At 41.9% G+C, this 20,935-nt stretch overlaps 1 protein-coding gene across 2 annotated transcripts in view; it reads left to right on the top strand.

The window, feature by feature from the left end:
* The window catches only part of rprd2a (regulation of nuclear pre-mRNA domain containing 2a), a 36,285-nt gene extending 25,913 nt beyond the window's left edge, over positions 1-10,372 (top strand). For both annotated transcript variants that reach the window (XM_063010975.1, XM_063010983.1), the window contains exons 7-10: positions 3,590-3,917; positions 4,270-4,491; positions 5,627-5,818; positions 8,169-10,372. In XM_063010975.1, coding sequence (XP_062867045.1) covers positions 3,590-3,917; positions 4,270-4,491; positions 5,627-5,818; positions 8,169-10,198 — 2,772 coding nt within the window. In that variant the 3' untranslated portion in view covers positions 10,199-10,372. The remainder of the gene's footprint in view (positions 1-3,589; positions 3,918-4,269; positions 4,492-5,626; positions 5,819-8,168) is intronic.
* The last annotated feature ends 10,563 nt before the right edge of the window (positions 10,373-20,935 follow it).

Raw genomic sequence — 20,935 nt, forward strand, 5'->3', positions numbered from 1 at the left:
TTTTGGTTGGGGTTTTCCCAGGGGTGGGTGATCTGATTGTGAGTTAATGTGATATTTTACTCTTTCCAACACATGACCGATTTTAACCTACCTTGCAGCCATGAAAATCTTAAACGTCCCTAAAATATAAAGACAAGGTAAAATAATCAGACATAAACATAATATCTGTTTTGCCATTAAATGACACATATGTGTCAACATGGCGTTAAAACCCAAATGAATAGGGGCACTCGGGTGGCTCAGTGATAAAACACGCTAGCGCACCAGTGCTAACATTTCGAACTTGTTGACTCGAAACTCGGATCTGCCATCCGGCAGGCTGGGCGCCCGCACGAACGATTGGCTTGTTGTTCACACGGGGTGGGAGCCGGACGGGACCTCATAACCGATGCAGTTATGACCTCTGCTGGCTGGTTGATGGCGTCTGCACAGGGGGATGAAGCGCTGATCAGGGTGTGGCTCTCCGTACACACAGCTGAACCGCACATGAACTCGCCCCGTGCAGGTGAAAAGATGCAGTCGGGTACTGCACCCCTGTTGGAGGGGGCGTGTGTCGGTCTCGGCTCTCCTCGGTCAGGAGTGGAGATCAGCATCAGTAGAGAGGAAGCGTAATCTAATCGGGTAATTGGATACGACTAGGTCGGGAGAAAAAATGGGGGAAAATAAATAAAACAAACAAATCAAACTTATAACAGCGTAATACAATAAAAAGTGTGCAGTCTGTTGGCGGCAAAAATCCTGCATGGTCCACAACAACATTTAGCAATTAGCATTGCGGTAACATGGTTAAAAATGAAGCTTGACCTGTGACAACTATCATACGGTTGAATAACAGCAAGATTTCACAATCTCAGTGTTTTCACAAACATCATTTTAAAAAGTCGGGGCACCCAGGTGGGGATAACCCGCTAGCACACCAGTGCTGAGAATCTGAGCTCCTGGGTTCGAATCTCAGCTCTGCTACCTGTCAGCTGGACACCCTCTAGCTGGGTGGGAAAGACCGGACTAAAGGGTGGGCTTATCAACTCTGTGTAATAAGGACCTTGGTTGGCCAGGGGGCCTGTACAGAAAGTGGAGGGGCGCAGAGATCGCGGCGTGACTCTCCAGACACTAAGCCAGTCTCACGCGCAAATGAAGTGGGAGAATAAAGCTAGGGTTATACTTCACGCATCGCGACTGGCGCGAGGGTGCGCGCGGCAAAAATGACGCAGTCGCGCGGTGGCTCCGCCCATGCGCGTTGGCCGTGCACATCTCGATCTTTGAAACTTTGCGCGTATCGCGCGCGGCGCTTCAGCAGGATTTTTTTGAAGGAGCTCTTGTGGAACAGGTACGCCTTTCTTTTTGCACTGCCACCTTTCGCTCCGGAGAAAACTGCAACGAATGACGCATCAAGTATAAATGCTTCTGTCGCTCTCACAGGTTTTCTCGCAGGTTTGCGCGCAGTGTGCTGAGTCGTGCGCTACGCTCAGATGCGAAAGTATAACTCGGGCTTAAGAAGGGATTGGTGTACTGTGCACAGTTTGGAGGGAGTGTGTGTCAGGCGAATATACACCCTCCTTGGACGCCATCGGGTCCCCCGCAGCGGATTGGCTACACTAAATTGGGAGAAAAAGGGGTGAAAATGCATTTAAAAAAGTTAGAACGGGACGATAAGGATGTTAAAAAACAGACATTAATAAACGTAGAAGTAAAAACACAGACATTCATAAACGTAAAGGTAAAAAAAAACATTAATTATTAGCCAAGTTCAACTTCATTATCTTTTTTTTTTTTTTTTTGTGTGAACACTTAAAACAGATTTAAAGATTCTTCCTTTTATTACAATTTACTTAATGTCCCAACTTATTTGGTAATGGGGTTTGTACATAAAGGATTTTTACCTAAAAATTATTATATGGCATTTGTGAGCTCGGAAAGATTAACTACACTGCCATATACAGTGCCTTGCAAAAGTATTCAGCCCCCTTGAACTTTTCAACCTTTTGCCACATTTCAGGCTTCAAACATAACGATATGAAATTGTAATTTTTTGTGAAGAATCAACAACAAGTGGGACACAATCGTGAAGTGGAACGAAATTTATTGGATATTTTAAACTTTTTTTAGAAATAAAAAACTGAAAAGTGGGGCGTGCAATATTATTCGGCCCCCTTGCGTTAATACTTTGTAGCGCCACCTTTTGCTGCGATTACAGCTGCAAGTCGCTTGGGGTATGTCTCTATCAGTTTTGCACATCGAGAGACAGAAATTTTTGCCCATTCTTCCTTGCAAAACAGCTCGAGCTCAGTGAGGTTGGATGGAGAGCGTTTGTGAACAGCAGTTTTCAGCTCTTTCCACAGATTCTCGATGGGATTCAGGTCTGGACTTTGACTTGGCCATTCTAACACCTGGATACGTTTATTTGTGAACCATTCCATTGTAGATTTTGCTTTATGTTTTTGATCATTGTCTTGTTGGAAGATAAATCTCCGTCCCAGTCTCAGGTCTTTTGCAGACTGCAACAGGTTTTCTTCCAGAATGGTCCTGTATTTGGCTCCATCCATCTTCCCATCAATTTTAACCATCTTCCCTGTCCCTGCTGAAGAAAAGCAGGCCCAAACCATGATGCTGCCACCACCATGTTTGACAGTGGGGATGGTGTGTTCAGGGTGATGAGCTGTGTTGCTTTTACGCCAAACATAACGTTTTGCATTGTGGCCAAAAAGTTCGATTTTGGTTTCATCTGACCAGAGCACCTTCTTCCACATGTTTGGTGTGTCTCCCAGGTGACTTTTTATAGATATCTTTGAGAAATGGCTTTCTTCTTGCCACTCTTCCATAAAGGCCAGATTTGTGCAGTGTACGACTGATTGTGTCCTATGGACAGAGTCTCCCACCTCAGCTGTAGATCTCTGCAGTTCATTCAGAGTGATCATGGGCCTCTTGGCTGCATCTCTGATCAGTCTTCTCCTTGTTTGAGCTGAAAGTTTAGAGGGACGGCCGGGTCTTGGTAGATTTGCAGTGGTCTGATACTCCTTCCATTTCAATATGATCGCTTGCACAGTGCTCCTTGAGATGTTTAAAGCTTGGGAAATCTTTTTGTATCCAAATCCGGCTTTAAACTTCTCCACAACAGTATCTCGGACCTGCCTGGTGTGTTCCTTGGTCTTCATGATGCTCTCTGCGCTTTAAACAGAACTCTGAGACTGTCACAGAGCAGGTGCATTTATACGGAGACTTGATTACACACAGGTGGATTCTATTTATCACCATCAGTCATTTAGGTCAACATTGGATCATTCAGAGATCCTCACTGAACTTCTGGAGTGAGTTTGCTGCACTGAAAGTAAAGGGGCTGAATAATATTGCACGCCCCACTTTTTAGTTTTTTTATTTCTAAAAAAAGTTTAAAATATCCAATAAATTTCATTCCACTTCCCGATTGTGTCGCACTTGTTGTTGATTCTTCACAAAAATTACAATTTCATATCGTTATGTTTGAAGCCTGAAATGTGGCAAAAGGTTGAAAAGTTCAAGGGGGCTGAATACTTTTGCAAGGCACTGTATATATGGAATAATAAAAATCCCATCAACCTCTGTATTTCTCTAGGCTTATCAGACATTTGCCAACCGAGTAGTGCATCTCAAGCGGAAACTTGATGCACTCAAAGCTACCTTACCTGACCCAGACGATTCGCCAATTCCGTCCCCCTCGATGGACGCCCCGTCACCGGTGAGTTCCGAGTCGCCCGAGAATGACCTACAACCCGTCTGTTCCCCGGACCCGGAGCTGGATGGCCTGGCGGTTGAGGAGGAGGATCTGATTGCCCTGGGTGATGCTCCCAGCCCGCTCTCTTCCCCCGGGGACAGAGACAACAGGGATGTGGAGGACATGGAGCTCTCGGACGTGGACGAGTCAGCAGAGGCAACCATCATAGGTATGAGGGGAGCTTTGTCTCGATCATTGCTTAGGTAAATATTCACTTGAATGAAGTAAAGTAGTCCAGATTGCCTGATTAGGGGACCAGTGGAGTCCTGATGTCACACCCTGTGTCCACAGATGTGGGGATAGTGGTAGCCTAGTGGGTAGAGCTTTAGGCTATCAGTCGGAAGATTGTAGGTTCAAATCCAAAAGATAGTTTAAAAAAAACATGTTTTTAATTAATACAAGTGCATATTTGGACATGATTAAGGGTAGGGTGCATAAACACACCCGCAACAAATGGTATTTACACACGGCCTCTGTGTACACATTTCGGTAACATTTTTTCCCCCTTTATCTACCCACAGTGGAAGAGCGAGTGGAGAATCCTGTCCCTGACAGCGGGACTAGTGAAACCCCTGTTGCCGAACCCACTCCGCTCACACAGGCTGCACCCGTGAAAGAGGTCACAACATCTGCGCCAACTGTGACTTCAGCAGCCCCGTCGCTTCCTGTTAACCTGGCGGGAGTGGATTTAGCCAAAATCAGTTCCATCCTCAGTACACTTACAAATGTCATGAAGAACTCTGGTAAGAGCATACGGATAGAACCGTTAGAACAAATACTAAACTTTAACGTTTGTGGGGAAAGGGAACTATTGAAACCATTTAGTTGGGACAGTGGTAGCTTAGTGGGTAGAGCTTTGGGCTATCAATTGAATGGTTGGGAGTTTGAATCCTATCTCTGCCATGCAGCCACTGTTGGGCCATTGAGCCCAACGTGCGCTCTGAATTTAATTGTACTGTACACCCGTATATGTATTAGGGCTGTCAAACGATTAAAAATTTTAATCGCAATTAATCTCAGAATTTCATATAGTTAATCGCATTAAAAAAAATCTGTGTAAATGTTATAGAAAACAAGGATTTTTAAGTGAAATGTTACCATTAAAATGGTGAACACATTTTATGCTAAATGTACTAATGTTAAAAACTGCTGGGACAAGAGAAAACTGAAAGGTTGTTTTATTCACTCACATACTAGGCAGTAATACTATCCAGCAGAGACCCTTGACTTCGTATATATGTCAGATTGTAGGTTAAAATTTCTCCATCAGCAAACATTGTAGATCAGCGGTGCTTTAGGTGGGATAAGGCGTAGTTATTGTAACAGACTTTTCTGTGTTTGTATCGTGACAATGGTTTGATGGACGTTTCTACTCGAAGTGAGTGTGTTTTGACCCTTTGGGGCTTCCATAGTTCATGTAATAGCATGCTTGGCTAACGCGATGACTCTCGGTACCGTAACAGAAGAAGTTAATAAAAGTGTTCTGCTTCCGACAACTTGTGAATATACCGTGTATTTATTTCTTTATTAAGCGAGTGCATCACTACGATGCTCGGTTACATTATGATAACAAACCGCAAATGAAACAAACGGTGGCAAGTCCGACGTTAAAACGTTGGTTCTACCAGACGCGCGTGCCCCACACTTAGAGAAACGCTGTCTTAATGAGAGATGCCGTGCACGGTCAAGTCTCAACATGAACTACGGATGACTCGCAGGGCCAAATAGAATTCGCGTTAACGGCACTTTTTAAAAATCGCGTTAAATTGAGATCGCGTTAATGCGTTATTATCGCGTTAACTTCGACAGCCCTAATATGTATATATGACAAATTAAGGCATTCTATTAAATGTATTTGATTTTTTCTCCTTTTTTTAGGTCCGGGTGTAAGCCCGGTATCCCGCCCCTCCACTAGCACTTCAAGCACCCTTTCCACAGCAAGTTCATCTGTAAAGAGCCCTACTGTTTCTTCCTCACCAACTGCCCCTGGGTCCAAACCCCTGTCCAGCATACTCTCCCGGGTGGACATTAAACCCAGCACCCTGCTCAACATCCTGTCTAAAACCCAGGGTAAGAAATAAAGGGAATCTATGTACAGTAAAACCAATATCTGATTATTGATTAACATGTGCATATGTTAATTTGATTAAAAAAAATCACTGTCTTGCATAATAATACCCAGTGTAGTAGAAGTATAGGGACCATTAACTTGTTGAATGTCCCAGAGCAAAATTTGGTGAACAGGAATAGGCCTTTACCAAACTGTCGAACCCCCTCCAGCCTTGTTTTTCGGTGCCTATCTTATACTTATATACTTATTACTACTTATTACAAGTATTACTACAAGTACCGCTACAACTATAAATACAATTTTAGAACAAACCCAAAGACTAACTAAAGAAAACTTTGAAATTAAATTTTGCTGGATCCCAGGACACACTGGCATTCAAGGAAACGAAGAGGCCGACAGGCTAGCACGTAAACCTCCAACCATACAACAACCAAAAAATAAACTATTAATATCGGACACCAAACCACAGATAATTAAATACATCAGAAACAAATGGCAGCTTGAATGGGAATTACAACACAACAATAAACTTCATGAAATATACCCCAATATCAACGCACACCAGAAACTTATGCCAACAAACCGAATGGAGCAAGCTGTACGGACTAGATGCCGCATCGGACACACCCAATTGACTCATTCACACCTATTGATAGGGGGACCCCCACCAACATGTGAACTATGCCATACCATCTTAACAATAAAGCACATCATTATCGAATGTCACAAGTACAGAACAATAAGAAATCTGTTAGGAATCCCGAATAATCTGATAGAAATTTTCAACTCTAAACACTATAAAAAAGTTATAAAATTTCTTGCAATAACTGAACTAATCACAAAAGTGTGAAAACATGAAAAATCTAACGAAGCACCTCTCAGCCACAATTATTAATTACATGAAGACATGATGTTAAACCCCTTAATCAACAAATCACGAAAAAAAACCAAAAAAACTGAGAACTTACATATGAAGATAAATAAAACTAAGATGAAACAAGAAAGACTAAGACTTGGAAAATAAATAAATAAAACTTTAATGATCCTGCCATGAATGTGACCAACGTGTTAACATGGCGTTAAACCATAAAATAAACAAACAAGTACAGCTAACTGTAAACTTAGCATTACTTGTGCCTTTTCACAATGTAGAGTAAATATTTTTAACATGATCTAATAGGAGCCCTAAACAGCTATTTTTTCCCACTTTGTTTAATAATAATGTCCAAAATGCAGCCACACAAAAGTTTAATTTATTTTAAATATCCGAGTATATTGTTTTATAAGGTAAGTCTTTACAATCCGAAAGTGGCTTAATCCTGTAATGGTTGGTTGAGCTTACTTTGAGTCTAAATACTTGGGTAAAAATAAGCTGTATGTAAATAATCTTGTTTGGGTTGTATCTACTCCAAAAATACTGGTAGATGATTTTAAGAAAACAGCCTTTCTAACCTACACCGACTAGGCATAACATTATGACCACTGACCGGTGAAGTGAATAACACTGATTATCTCTTCATCCAGGCACCTGTTAGTGGGTGGGATATATTAGGCAGCAAGTGAACATTTTATCCTCAAAGTTGATGTGTTAGAAGCAGGAAAAATGAACAAGCGTAAGGATTTGAGTGAGTTTGACAAGGGCCAAATGGTGATGGCTAGACGACTGGGTCAGAGCATCTCCAAAACTGCAGCTCTTGTGGGGTGTTCCCGGTCTGCAGTGGTCAGTATCTATCAAAAGTGGTCCAATGAAGGAACAGTGGTAAACCGGCGACAGGGCCATTAATGCACGTGGGGATGGAAGGCTGGCCAGTGTGGTCCGATCCAACAGACGAGCTAATGTAGCTCAAATTGCTGAAGAAGTTAATGCTGGTTCTGATAGATGTCAGGTGTCCGAATGCACAGTGCATCACAGTTGCAGGGCTGTTTTGGCAGCAACAGGGGGACCAACACAATTTTAGGAAGGTGGTCATAATGTTATGCCTGATCGGTGTACATGTCAATTCTAAGCTTTCTTGGTGAGACCATTATAGGGTTTAGCACATATGGGGGAGAAAAAAAGGTGTTACCATTTTGCTTACTGACTAATGAATTTATTACTACTTTCACCATGTTTAGTAAGTACTATTTCTTTCATGTCACAGTGCTTCAGTCTTTAGGCAGCAGTAATGCCACTGTGCCTGGGTCTGCTGCAGGATTGTGAGATTGAGAAAATGTATATATATAACTGGATCCAATATAGATCAAATCAAAATGTCAAATCAGATCCATTGTAGATGATAGATTTTTAGAATTGCCAATACTGGCCTCCAAAATGTCCTTTTCCATCTTTTTCTTCTGCACCTCTCTCAGGACTGTCTTCCTTGCGCAACAATCAGACTGGAACACCCTCAACCACTTCAGGCTCAGATATAAACCCATCCCCAGACCCCAACAACACAAATTACGCTTATGCCTCTCCCAAGACCACTGAAGTGCCATCTGCAGCTACATCGGTTAGTAATTCCGCCCCTCAGACAGATGCGTCTCTCCATTCTCAACCTCCCAACGTTGCTCAGCCCAGCGATCTTCCAAAAAAAGTGGAGGAAAAGAAAGTAGAACCTATTACCTCTGTCAGCTCTACACTGGACTCGAAGATTGATAGTTTTCTTCAGGAAAATCCAAAACTGAGTGGCTTTAATATGGGTTTTCCAACCGTTCTTCCCTGGTCTAGGGCTGTCGATAGTCCTTCAGGTAGCACGGATAACATGGGAGGAACTCCTGTGAGGGATGAGTCTGGTGCTACACCAACTCAAGATGAAGTCATGGATGATCCTGCAGTGAACACACTTTCATACCATGTAGCGCCTTTGCAAACGTCAGCATCTCCTGCTTTGGTTGGCAGCTCTGTAAGTGGACCCCGTTTGTCCTCTTATGGAAGTAATTCCTGGCAGGAGCAGAACAGCCATGGTTCACAGTATGGTCCTGGGTCACAAAGTGGAGGAGACAAGTACCAGAGGGATTTTGCAGAAGTGGGACGTCAGAAGCAACATGCAGCATCTTTGGCACAGTCATCTCTGGCAAGCAACAAACAGATGCCAGCTATGACTAATCCAGTGAAGCATGGCCAGGCAACACCATACTCCATCGGTGGCAAAAGGACAAACAATGCTATGTTGGAAGATAAAGGCTGGTATGGTGAAACATACGGTCAAGAGCAGCGTGTGGCAGCCCCAACTGAATCGTATAGAGAAAACCAGCAGCAATCTCAAGACCCTAACCCCCCTAATTTCTTTAACACCCCCTTACCACCACTTCCACCAATTCCTCAGCTCCCACCTCCTCCGCAAGACTTTATTCCGTCAGAAGTAGGTGGCATCAGAGGTCCAAATCCTGCAGACAATTTCCAGGCAGGTAGAAGGAGTTCGCCATATGTACCAGGAAATAATTTTAATGAGCGTTTCCATCCCCATCAGAATGTGTCTGCACATAACCATGGTGGTGTCCCACCACGTCTTTTCCCCCCTGCCCCTCAAAACGGCCCAGCGGGTTATAACCATCATCCCAGGGTACCTGTACTCCCTCAGCGCCACCCTGGTATGCGCCCTGGTCGTCCATCATTTCCTGAAAGGGAATACTTTGAGCATCCTAGTGGAAGAGAATTCAGTGAGTCTCCTGTTGGAAGGGGGGCCCATGCACCGTTCGGTGGAAGGGGGGCCCATGCACAGTTCGGTGGAAGGGGCGGCCATGCACCTCCTGGTGGAAGAGGGGTTCATGTGCCACCTGAAGGAAGAGGGGTCCATGAACGTCCTGTTGGAAAGTGGGTCCATGAACCTCCCGGTGAAGAAGGGATTCATGAGCCTTCCGAATCTAGGGTGGTCCACGAGCCTCCTAGTGGAAACAGCTTCCATGCAAATTCTAGTGGGAGTGGCGTTCATGAGCCTTCTAGTGGGAGTGGGGTCCAAGAACCTTCTGCTGAAAGTGAGCTTGACGAACCTCCTAGTGAAAATAGGGTCACTGAGTCTCCTGGTGGAAAGAGAGTCCATGAGCCTAGTAGTGAATCTGAGGACCTATCTGAAGACCCGTACTTGCCCACTGAGCCACCCCACTCGCCTCAGTCACACACATTTTATGCTGACAAGAGACCTTTACCACAGCACCAACCTCAACATAGACCTCGTCTCGAGCACAGACCCCCTCCGCCTCAACACTATCGTGGTCCACGCCCTGGTCACTTTCCAATGCATAGACCCCTCCGTCGTCCTCCTCCTCCGTTTACCTTGCATCCCAGTGAACCTCCGTTTCAGAGGGTCAGGCGACCTGGGCCTCCTTTTGGTGGAGGTCCAAGACCCGGTGGTCCATGTTACCCCCCTAAGAGACCTTTCTTTCAACCGCGCTACTGAACTGTTGATCAACTGCTGCAGCCAGAGGGAACTGCTGACAACCTAATGTAGATCTACTAGAGCACGACATGATGGAGTACAAGTTATGGCATAGAGTGGTCTTGGGCAGCTTAAATAACTTGTCTGAACTGAACTTGGAATGGAATATAAAAAAAATAAAAAAAAGTCCCCAAACGTTAGACTTTGTATGTGGTCTGAAGGGAAGAGTGCTTGCCGTCATGATGAGAGCCGAATCAGCAAGAGAAGTGAAGCATAGCTGGAGTGGAGAAGTAAAGAGAATCGCTCTGGCAATGCCGTTGACGAGATGGATCAAGCAAGCGGAGGAGCCGTGAAATTTCAAGATAAAGAGAAGCTGAGGTGGTTATCTTTTTTTTTTCCCAATTTGATTGAATTCTTTAACGTTTATTTTTATTTCCAGTAATAAGCCGACACTCAAGTGATTTTATCCACGCATCTGTTTAAAAGTTGTGCGTGCATGAATGTGTGTGTGGGTGTGTCCTTGCTTATCTGTCTGTCTTTGAACAAGCGTTCGCCTGTCTAAACCAGAGATGCGCAGCTCTGGCCATGGAAGACCGGAGTTCAGTACAGTTTGGTAATCGTCCCAAACATGCAAATCTGTTTAAATTAAATAATTAAATATGTTTACTATGTACACTGCCTTGAAAGACCTCTTCATCACCATCCTCCTCCGCTTACCTTGCATCCCAGTAAGTGAACCACCATTTCAGAGAGTCAGGTGACCTGGACCTCCTTATTGAGGTGGGATTGACACCAATCAACCATAACATTAAAACCACCTCCTTGTTTCTACACTCACTGTCCATTTTATCAGCTCCACTTACCATATAGAAGCACTTTGTAGTTCTACAATTACTGACTGTTGTCCATCTATTTCTCTACATACAGGACCACTACAGAAGGTATTATCATATTTAGGTGGTGGATCATTCTCAGCACTGCAGTGACAGTGACATGGTGGTGGTGTGTTAGTGTGTGTTGTGCTGTTATGAGTGGATCAGACACAGCAGCGCTGCTGGGGTTTTTAAATACCGTGTCCACTCACTGTCCACTCCTACCTAGTTGGTCCACCTTGTAGATGTAAAGTCAGAGATGATCGCTCATCTATCGCTGCTGTTTGAGTTGGTCATCTTCTAGACCTTCATTGGTGGTCACAGGACGCTGCCCATGGGGCGCTGTTGGCTGGATGTTTTTGGTTGGTGGACTATTATCAGTCCAGCAGTGACAGTGAGGTGTTTAAAAACTCCAGCAGCATTGCTGTGTCTGATCCACTTATACCAGCACAACACACACTAACACACCACCACCATGTCAGTGTCACTGCAGTGCTGAGTGTCATCCACCACCTAAATAATACCTGCTCTGTAGTGGTCCTGTGGGGGCCTGACCCTTGAAGAACAGCATGAAAGGGGGCTAACAAAGCATGCAGAGAAACAGATGGACTACTGTCAGTAATTGTAGAACTACAAAGTGGTTTTAATGTTATGGCTGATCGGTGTATATTAACTTCACTCGGACACCCGTCCATCTCCCCTCTTTTTTTGCTGTAAAACCTTTAGAAACATCATTTTTGGTCCTAGCCACTGACTAGTCACCAAGTAGCCTGTTTTTTTTTTTTTTTTTTTTTTAAGATTATGGGTTGCTACTACATTTAAAAAGTTGGCCTGACCTAGGCAGGGTGGCTGTAGTTTTGTATTTTCTCAATATCTGTATGATGGACTGAACTGGGCCCTGGGGTACATTCAGTGCCTTCTCTAATTGAGTTTTCATTTTGCTTAGTCTATATCTTACTATATCTTAGCAAGGTGCTCTATGAGAGCCTCTGAGGTTGTATACCTTACAAGGGTATAAATGCTTTTTAAAGCTATTTTTTTTAGTATTTTTTGACAATGCACAATTTTGTAGGTTACAAAAGGTATAAAACACCTTAAAATATATAAACTGAAAATTGTAGAATATTTGTTTCAAGGCTTTGTGTAATAGTGGGGAAATTACCAAACTGTACCTGAATCTGGCAGTACAATGAGAGATGATGTCCAGCGTTGGTTTACACCAGGGGTTTTCAACCCCAGCCCTGTGGTCAGCTGCAATACAAGATGTATCATTATTAAAACAGGGGCAGCCTGCAAGATCTTGATTCTGGCCACTGATGCGGCCAGCGGCGGCCCAGCTGATCAAGGGTTGAGAACCTTTGGTCTAAAACTTTTCAATTAGCTTTAAGCAAGTAACTCAAACATCCATTGTGGTGGCTTGACTCCGTTTACTCTTGGTCATTTTAATGCATAGTAGAATTGTATCCAGCCACATCAGAATGCATAGGTTAACGCAGCTAACGTCAGCTTTTAAATCTGACCACGAAATGGTCGCATCGCATTTAAAGTAATTGTCGTAACCCACTGTATTAATGTTGGTCATGTTTTGCATAACAATGGAAATGGGACATAATGTGCAGACAGCTGATGGTCAACTGATTTGCATTGCACGTGGTACAGCAATCAGATTACAATCTGGCTACCTTGGAGATCTCTTTAGAACATGTGTAACTGCATGTAATTTCAATCTTATCTAGATACTAGACAAAATGTAATGTAGACCAGGTGTAAACGGGGTCATTGGTTTTCTGTTAAAGATGATAACAGTAATAAACATATATAAATCTTCATGTACAGTTTGTGCCTAACCTATACAGAAAACAGGCTTGTTTTCATTGGACTATTTATTAATTGGTCTACTTTAGCTATGAGAGAAATTGTTATACATCCTTAAGCTAAACTCATAGAGAATGAGTGTGTCACTTAGAGCTGGTAAAGTTTCATGATCTTTAAAGGAGTGTATGGAGACGAGGTTCGAGACCGCAGATGGCAAAAAAAAAGCCTCATTTTCGTGGGTTGATGTGGGCATCGAAGGCCACAAAGGTGTGACGAGCGGTTTTCTACAATGACTGAAGAAGCTGAAGAAAAGAAGTTATTTTGTCCTGGAGCTGGAATCGACCCAGCATTCTTTCTTAGTTCATAAAGATTCTTTACTGTACTGATGTAAATAAAGTGTTTGGAAAAAAACTCCATGGAAGAGTGTATCGTTTCTCAACCATGGTGTGTCTGAGTTCATTTGTATGACAGGATCCTTTCCTTATTTCCCCTCAGCACAATTCATACTTGCATCAATTGAAGATATACAGTAGTGTTCAAAAAAATAGCAGTGATTTTAAAAAAGTGAATAAAGCACAAAATCATTATAATAACTTTTAATTCCATAAATGCAAATGCACTGAAAATACTACACTTTCAATTCTAAATCAAAACATTAACAACATTTTGCCAGTTTGTGTTAATCCTTTACAGAAAATTAAGAAAAATGAATTGGACTGTTCAAAAAAATAGCAGTGCCAGCATTTTTCTTTAAAAACTCAAAAAAAGGATCTATAACATGAAAAAATGTTTGAGGTTTTACTTTACTTTAAATTACTGAACGAATATTTAGTGGCAAAACAATTGTTTCCGAGATCTGTGTTGCATGGAGTCGGTCAACTTCTGGCACCTCTGAACAGGTATTCCAGTACAGGATGATTAGACGACATTCCACAGTTCTTCTGCAATTTTGGGTTTTGCCTCAAAAAAACACGTTTCAGATTTCAGCTCACAAGTTCTCTATGGGATTGAAGTCAGGGGATTGTTCTGGCCACTCTATTACCTCAATCTTGTTTGTCTGTAACCAAGATGTTTTGGGTCATTGTCATGTTGAAACACCCATTTTAAGGACATTTCTTCTTCGACATAGGGCAACATGATCTCCTCAAGTATTCTGATATATTTAAACTGATCCATGATCCCTCGTATGAGATAAACAGGCGTAACACCATGGTATGAAAAACATCCCCACATCATAATTTTGAACCACCATGCTTTACTGTCTTCACAGTGAACTTTGGCTTGAATTCAGTGCTCGATGGTCGTCTGACATACTGTCTACAGCCACTAGACCCAAAAAGAACAATTTTGCTTTCACCAGTCCACAAAATGTTGAGCCATCTCTCTTTGGACCAGTCAATGTGTTCTTTGGGAAATTTGAACCCATTCAGGACGTCTTTTTCTTAACAACGGGACTTTGCAAGGAGTTCTTGCTGGTAAATTGGCTTCACTTAATCATCTTCTGTACTCACTGGTAACTTCAGATGTTCCTAATTCTTTCTGGAGGTGATCATTGGCTGAGTATTTGCCATTTTGGCTATTCTTTGATCCAGTAAAGTAGTTCCACGCTTTGAACAGTAGTTGAACAGTTGAACAGTAGTTCCACGCTTCCTTCTGCATCTTTCAGGTGTTGGTTGTCACTTCAAGGCATTTGAGATCATTTTAGCTGAGCAGCCAATAATTTGCTGCACTTCTCTGTATGTTTTTCCCTCTACTATCAACTTTTTAATCAAAGTACGCTGTTCATCAGAACAATGTCTGGAACAACCCATTTTACCCAGTATTTCAGAAGGAAACGCGCTATGACCAACCTGTGCAACATTTGCCACCCTCCTAAATTAAATAAGGGCCAAAATTGACACCCGTTCTTCTGCAGAATGAATGATTTCACCAATTGAACTCCTCACTGCTATTATTTTGAACAACCCACTTTCAATCAATGCTTCGATTACTCAGAATGAGTGGCATGCATGTGTTAATTGTTGGGTTTGTTTTGTTTTCATTACTCTTCTACACTTTCAAGTAAATTATTTGCTATGTAGAAATAGCATTTCTACTAAAAACAGTGATTTATCAGGTTAATGGTGTTGGACTGCTATTTTTTTGAACACCACTGTAGGTCTTTATTTTTAAACGTTTATTTCAAAACAGTGGAGAAGTTAGTGACTCGTAAAAGCTTTAGTTTGCACAATACCTAAACTTCCATTCCTGATACCAATGAATTGCTAAGCAAACGCAGGAATGCTATTAAATAGCATCTACATACCACATGTTTTTTTTAAACAGCCGTACTAAAATTGTAAACTGTTAAGTTTAAAACATCCTAACAGAATTTAATAATATTTAATTTGTCGATAAATTAAGTTATTAACCAATATTTGGACGTGTCTTCATGTTTAAAACCGTCTGTTAGCCACTAGGGGGCTACATTCGCTAATACACTACTGGGTAGCAAAACCGTCAATGCTAAGAGCAGTATATTTACATTTTCAGCATTTAGCAGACGCTTTTATCCAAAGCGACTTACACAATGAGCGGAACACGATGAGCAATTGAGGGTTAAGGGCCTTGCTCAGGGACCCAACAGTGGCAACTTGGTGGTGGCGGGGCTTGAACCGGCAACCTTCTGTTTACTAGTCCAGTATCTTAACCACTGAGCTATCACTGGCCCTATGCTATCAGAATAGCATAGCCGTTAGCAAATGTAGTTGATATAAAAATCATATTTTTGTGCTATATTACTACTCCCGTGCCTCGTGTTTTTAAATTTAGAGTATGTTAATAAATGCTTAGAAAAAGTGACTTAATAAATAATTAATAAAACTTAAAGCTTCAAACATTCAATTCAATATTGTTTAATATAATATTCTGTTATTTGAATTTTTAAAAAAAGCAAAATTGCTTTTTTAAGGTTGATGCTTTATGATACTTAGGTTCTTTATATTTAAGTAAATTTATTTAGGTAGATTTTAAATGTTTAAAACCCTACATTTTAAAATGACCCATCAAAAGCTGTCGTCTTGCCTCAATAGCAATGTTGAAGGTAGTTCACTACATGTAAGCCAAGCTACAATGCTTGGCTTACATTATTCCAGAGAATAATGGGTTTACTCCGGGTGCTCTGGGTTTCTCCCACAGTCCAAAGACATGCAAATGAGTTGAATTGGAGATACAAAGTTGTTCAGGACTGTGTTTGATATAACCATGTGAACTGATTAATCTTCTGTAATGAGTAACTACGTTTCCTGTCATGAATGCAACCAAAAAGTGTAAAACATGACGTTAAAATCCTAATAAACAAACAAACAAACATCTAATAGGATCCCTGTTCTTGTTTGGACATATAGTGTGTTTTAGGAGCGCAGTGATTCCTTTCGCAACAATTTCTGCAGTCTTAGCTCATTGGCAAGCAAATACTACCTGAACATAAGGTGCCTGGCCAGTTGGTCTTTGAGGGGATCTCGAAAGAACCTCTTTTGGTTTCCTATAAAACATTTAATTCATCTTTTTAAAAGACATTTATTAGTTGGTTAGACAGAAAGGAATTTTAGCTTCCTCAACCTTCCTAAGATCCTTAAAAGATTTTTACTGGTGTCTACAAGTCTACAAAAACCAAATGTAAAAGGTCCTTCAGCTTCACAAGCTTGACGAAACAAAGAAGTTAAATGTATAGGAAATACAGAAATAACCAGACCCAATGATGAGCGAAGTCTAAACATTTTAATGTTTATTATTCAGGGATTTTTTTCCCCACTTTTTTCCCCCGATTTTCTCCCCTAATCTAGTCGTGTCCAAATACCCCTGATTACGTCCTTTATACTGATTCGACCCTTCACCGCTGACTTCGCCGCCCCCTCCGGCACGTACAGTCAGTACAGACTGCATTTTTCACCTGCACAAGTCGAGCTCATACGCCGGGCACTGTGTATGGGGGCCACACCCCCATCAGCATTATTCCTCAGCCCTGTGCAGGCGGCATCAGTCAGTTGCACTAGTTATGAGGACCTATGATCCGACTTTTTACCCCCTAATCCTATGAACGACAGCCATTCGTTGTTCATGCAGCCGCCCAGCCCATCGATACGATGTATTCGAAACCCCAACTCTGGTGTGCTAGCATACTTTACCGCTGCGCCACCTGAGCGGCTTATTTAGGGATTTTAACACTATTTTACCCAAATCCCCTAACCCTAACATCTTTCCAAGGTGGGCATTCCTCACCTAAACTAGCTTGCTACGGTACAGCATAATTTAACTATTGTCAAATTTCTGACTGGCTTTATCTTTACACTTTACTTAATTATTAAACAATTATTAGTCAAGAATGCTTTTATTTACCAGATAGAGCCACTACATATTTCAGGCAATACAGCTGGTCAATTTTAATAGGTGTGAATTGACAATTCACAAATCAAAATGTATTCTTAAAGCTCAGTTCCATTAAATAGTATTTTAGGTTAACCAAACTATCTTTAACAAACATAAGCTACTTTATATTAGCTAGATTGGAAGATGACTTGGCGGCTAAATCACTAAGCTTTAATATTTAGCTTACTGGCTAGCTGATGCCTTGAACATCAAGTTCATCAAGTACTGCAAGTTCATTTATTACCTTCCCAGTAAATGTGTGATTTCTTTAACTCCAAGGCAGACACATTTACATCAGAATCTTTCACATAAATAATGTGATTCTTAGCTAATAAAAGGGTCTCATAAATTCCGAAATGCCAAAGAGCCATGCATTGGGGCTCTTGGGTGGCAGTCTAGCAAATTCTAACAAAGTCTGAACTGGCAAACAGGTTCCCACTGCGATATGCAATCCCTGAGAGTAGTCATACACTGATCAGCCATAACATTAAAGCCACCTCTTTGTTTCTACACTTACTGTCCATTTTATCAGCTCCACTTACCATATAGATGCACTTTGTAGTTCTACAATTAGTTAGTAAGTCCATCTGTTTCTCTGCATGCTTTGTTAGCCCCCTTTCATGCTGTTCTTCAATGGTCAGGACTCTCCCAGGACCACTAAAGAGTTGGTATTATTTGGGTGGTGGATCATTCTCAGCACTGCAGTGACACTGACATGGTGTTGGTGTGTGTTGTGCTGGTATGAGTGGATCAGACACAGCAGCACTGCTGGAGTTTTTAATACCGTGTTCCTCCCCGTGCCTGCGTGGGTTTACTTCGGGTGCTCCGGTTTCCTCCCACAGTCCAAAAACATGCAAGTGAGGTGAATTGGAGATACAAAATTGTCCATGACTGTGTTCGATATAACCTTGATAAGTGATGAACCTTGTGTAATGAGTAACTACCGTGTATCTGTCATGAATGTAACCAAAGAGTGTAAAACATGACGTTAAAATCCTAATAAACAAACAAACATAATACCGTGTCCACTCACTGTCCACTCTATTAGACACTCCTACCTGGTCGGTCCACCTTGTAGATGTAGAGTCAGAGACGATCACTCATCTTTTGCTGCTGTTTGAGTTGGTCATCTTCTAGACCTTCATCAGTGGTCACAGGACGCTGCCCACAGGGCGCTGTTGGCTGGATGTTTTTAGTTGGTGGACTATTCTCAGTCCAGCAGTGCAGTGCGCTGCTGTGTCAGATCCACTCATACCAGCACAACACACACTAACACCACCACCAGTGTCACTGCAGTGCTGAGAATGACCCACCACCCAAATAATACCAACTCTATAGTGGTCCTGGGAGAGTCATGACCATTGAAGAACAGCATGAAAGGGGGCTAACAAAGCATGCAGAGAAACAGATGGACTTACTAACTAATTGTAGAACTACAAAGTGCATCTATATGGTAAGTGGAGCTGATAAAATGGACAGTAAGTGTAGAAACAAGCAGGTGGTTTTAATGTTATGGCTGATTGGTGTATGGAGCATAGCGTGGCTCTCAGTATGCGATACAGCTCTGTGTAGACACCCAACACTGCCAGGTGATGATAAGTGGTTGGTGATTGGGTGTGTGATAGTTTACAGTGAAGTTTGATCAGAACTGAGATAGTAAAGAAAGGTAGTAGTAAAGAAGGTACTTTAGGTAACCACAGTCAAATCAGTCATGTTTAGGACTTGGCATTCTGACTTTTTAACCCCAGGAAAGTGCTGGTGGTAAATTATGTAGACTTAAGTTTTTTATTTGTTTGGATTAAAATGTATTAAGTAAAAATAGTTGATGCATGTTGGCCAAAGCAATAATACTTATAGGTGTCGATTTTAAGTATAACCTTTACAGCTTAATTGTTGACAATAAAAAGTATGAATATGCGTTTAGTTCTAAACTAAATAGTTAATTGAAATTTATAGTGTATGTAACAGTTACAGAAACTCTATAGGGTCACACTGTACACAGCATTACAGTAAGTGTTGCAGTTTGACCTTGACTGCTTTGTATGTGCCAAGAAATATTTTTGATCAAGTAGTATCCATGTGGTTGATGTTTATAAGGTAGAAATAAATACAGGCTTTTGAATTTTGCATTGTCACCATAGTTTGGATAAAACATAAAGCTAGTTGCATTGAACCTGCCAGGTAGTGTTGCTGTGTAGTACCAAAAATAGCTGATAAAATCATTAAAAGTTAAATTGGTTTTGGAAAGTTTGTATTAGCTTAAGTGCTAAATTGAATTTGTGGTACAAAAAGTGGAGTCTCAAATAATAGATATTGATCTGTCTTACTGCTTGGCAGTTTGAAGACGATCAAACCTTTAATGGTATGCTAGTTACATCTTATATAAGATATCTCAGGAGACCTCAAGACAGGTACTTAGTTCTCCTCGATTTCACCTAGAACCCTTTAGTGTGGTGAAGGGATGTTTATCTTTTATTTATCTTCAGCCTGACAAAATTAAAAGTTTGTGCTTAAAAATACAGAAAAACACTGTTGGGGAGCTGGATTTTTATAGGTTATGTTTAGAATGCTCTGTTTGGGTTGCTTGACTGATTTAAACAGATTTGTATAAAAATGTATACAAAATACAAAATTTACAACCTTTAAATTAGGTTCAAATAGCCGCTCAGGTGGTGCAGCGGTAAAATACGCTAGCACACCAGAGCTGGGATTTCGAATACATCGTATCGAAGCTGGTTGTTGTTCATCCAGGGAGGCAGCCGGATAGCGACCTCATAATTGGTGCAATTACGACCTCTGCTGGCTGATTGATGGCGTCTTCACAGAGTAGGGGATTAATGCTGATCAGGGTGTGGCTCTCCGTGCACAAGGCTGATCGCTATGAACTCGCCTCGTGCTGGTGAAAAGATGCAGTCGGGTACTGCTCACATGTCGGAGGGTGCGTGTGTCAGTTCGCTCTCCACAATCGTGGCGGAGGTCAGCACTAGTAGAGAGGAAGCATAACGCAATTGGGTAAAAAAAAACTGGACGAGCTAAAACTCGGTGGAGAAAATGCTTTAAAAAAATTAGGTCGCAATGTTTGCTATAAATCTCATTCAGTTAAAAAAAACAGGTGTTTATATATAATATAAACCATAAAATAATGGAATATTTAACTTTGTAGGTATATATTTATGTCGTGTAGCAGACGCTTTTATCCAAAGTGGATAATGACCGAATACCATGCAAGCAATTGAGAGAGAGTTAACGGCCTTGCTCAGGGGCTCAACAGTGGTAATTTGGCAGTAGTGGTGATTGAACTAGTATCCTTTGTTTAAAAGAACCCCCCCCCAATCTAGTCATGTCCAATTACCCTGATTGCGTCCTCTATACTGAGTCGACCCTTCACCGCTGACTAAAGACGCCTCTCAACTGACATACCCCCTCCGGCACGTACAGTCAGTACAGACTGCATTTTTCATCTGCAGTCAGTCAAGTTCATACACCGACGGGCACTGTGTACGGAGGGCCACACCCCCATCAGCATTATTCCTCAGCCCTGTGCAGGCGCCATCAGTCAGCCAGCCGGGGCCGCAGTCGCACCAGTTATGAGGACCTATGATCCGACTTTTTACCCCTAACCCTAAACAACAGCCAATCGTTGTTCATGTAGCCGCCCAGCCCA

This window comes from Trichomycterus rosablanca, chromosome 2 (genome assembly GCF_030014385.1).
Source record: "Trichomycterus rosablanca isolate fTriRos1 chromosome 2, fTriRos1.hap1, whole genome shotgun sequence".
In the NCBI taxonomy this organism is placed as follows: Eukaryota; Metazoa; Chordata; class Actinopteri; order Siluriformes; family Trichomycteridae; genus Trichomycterus; species Trichomycterus rosablanca.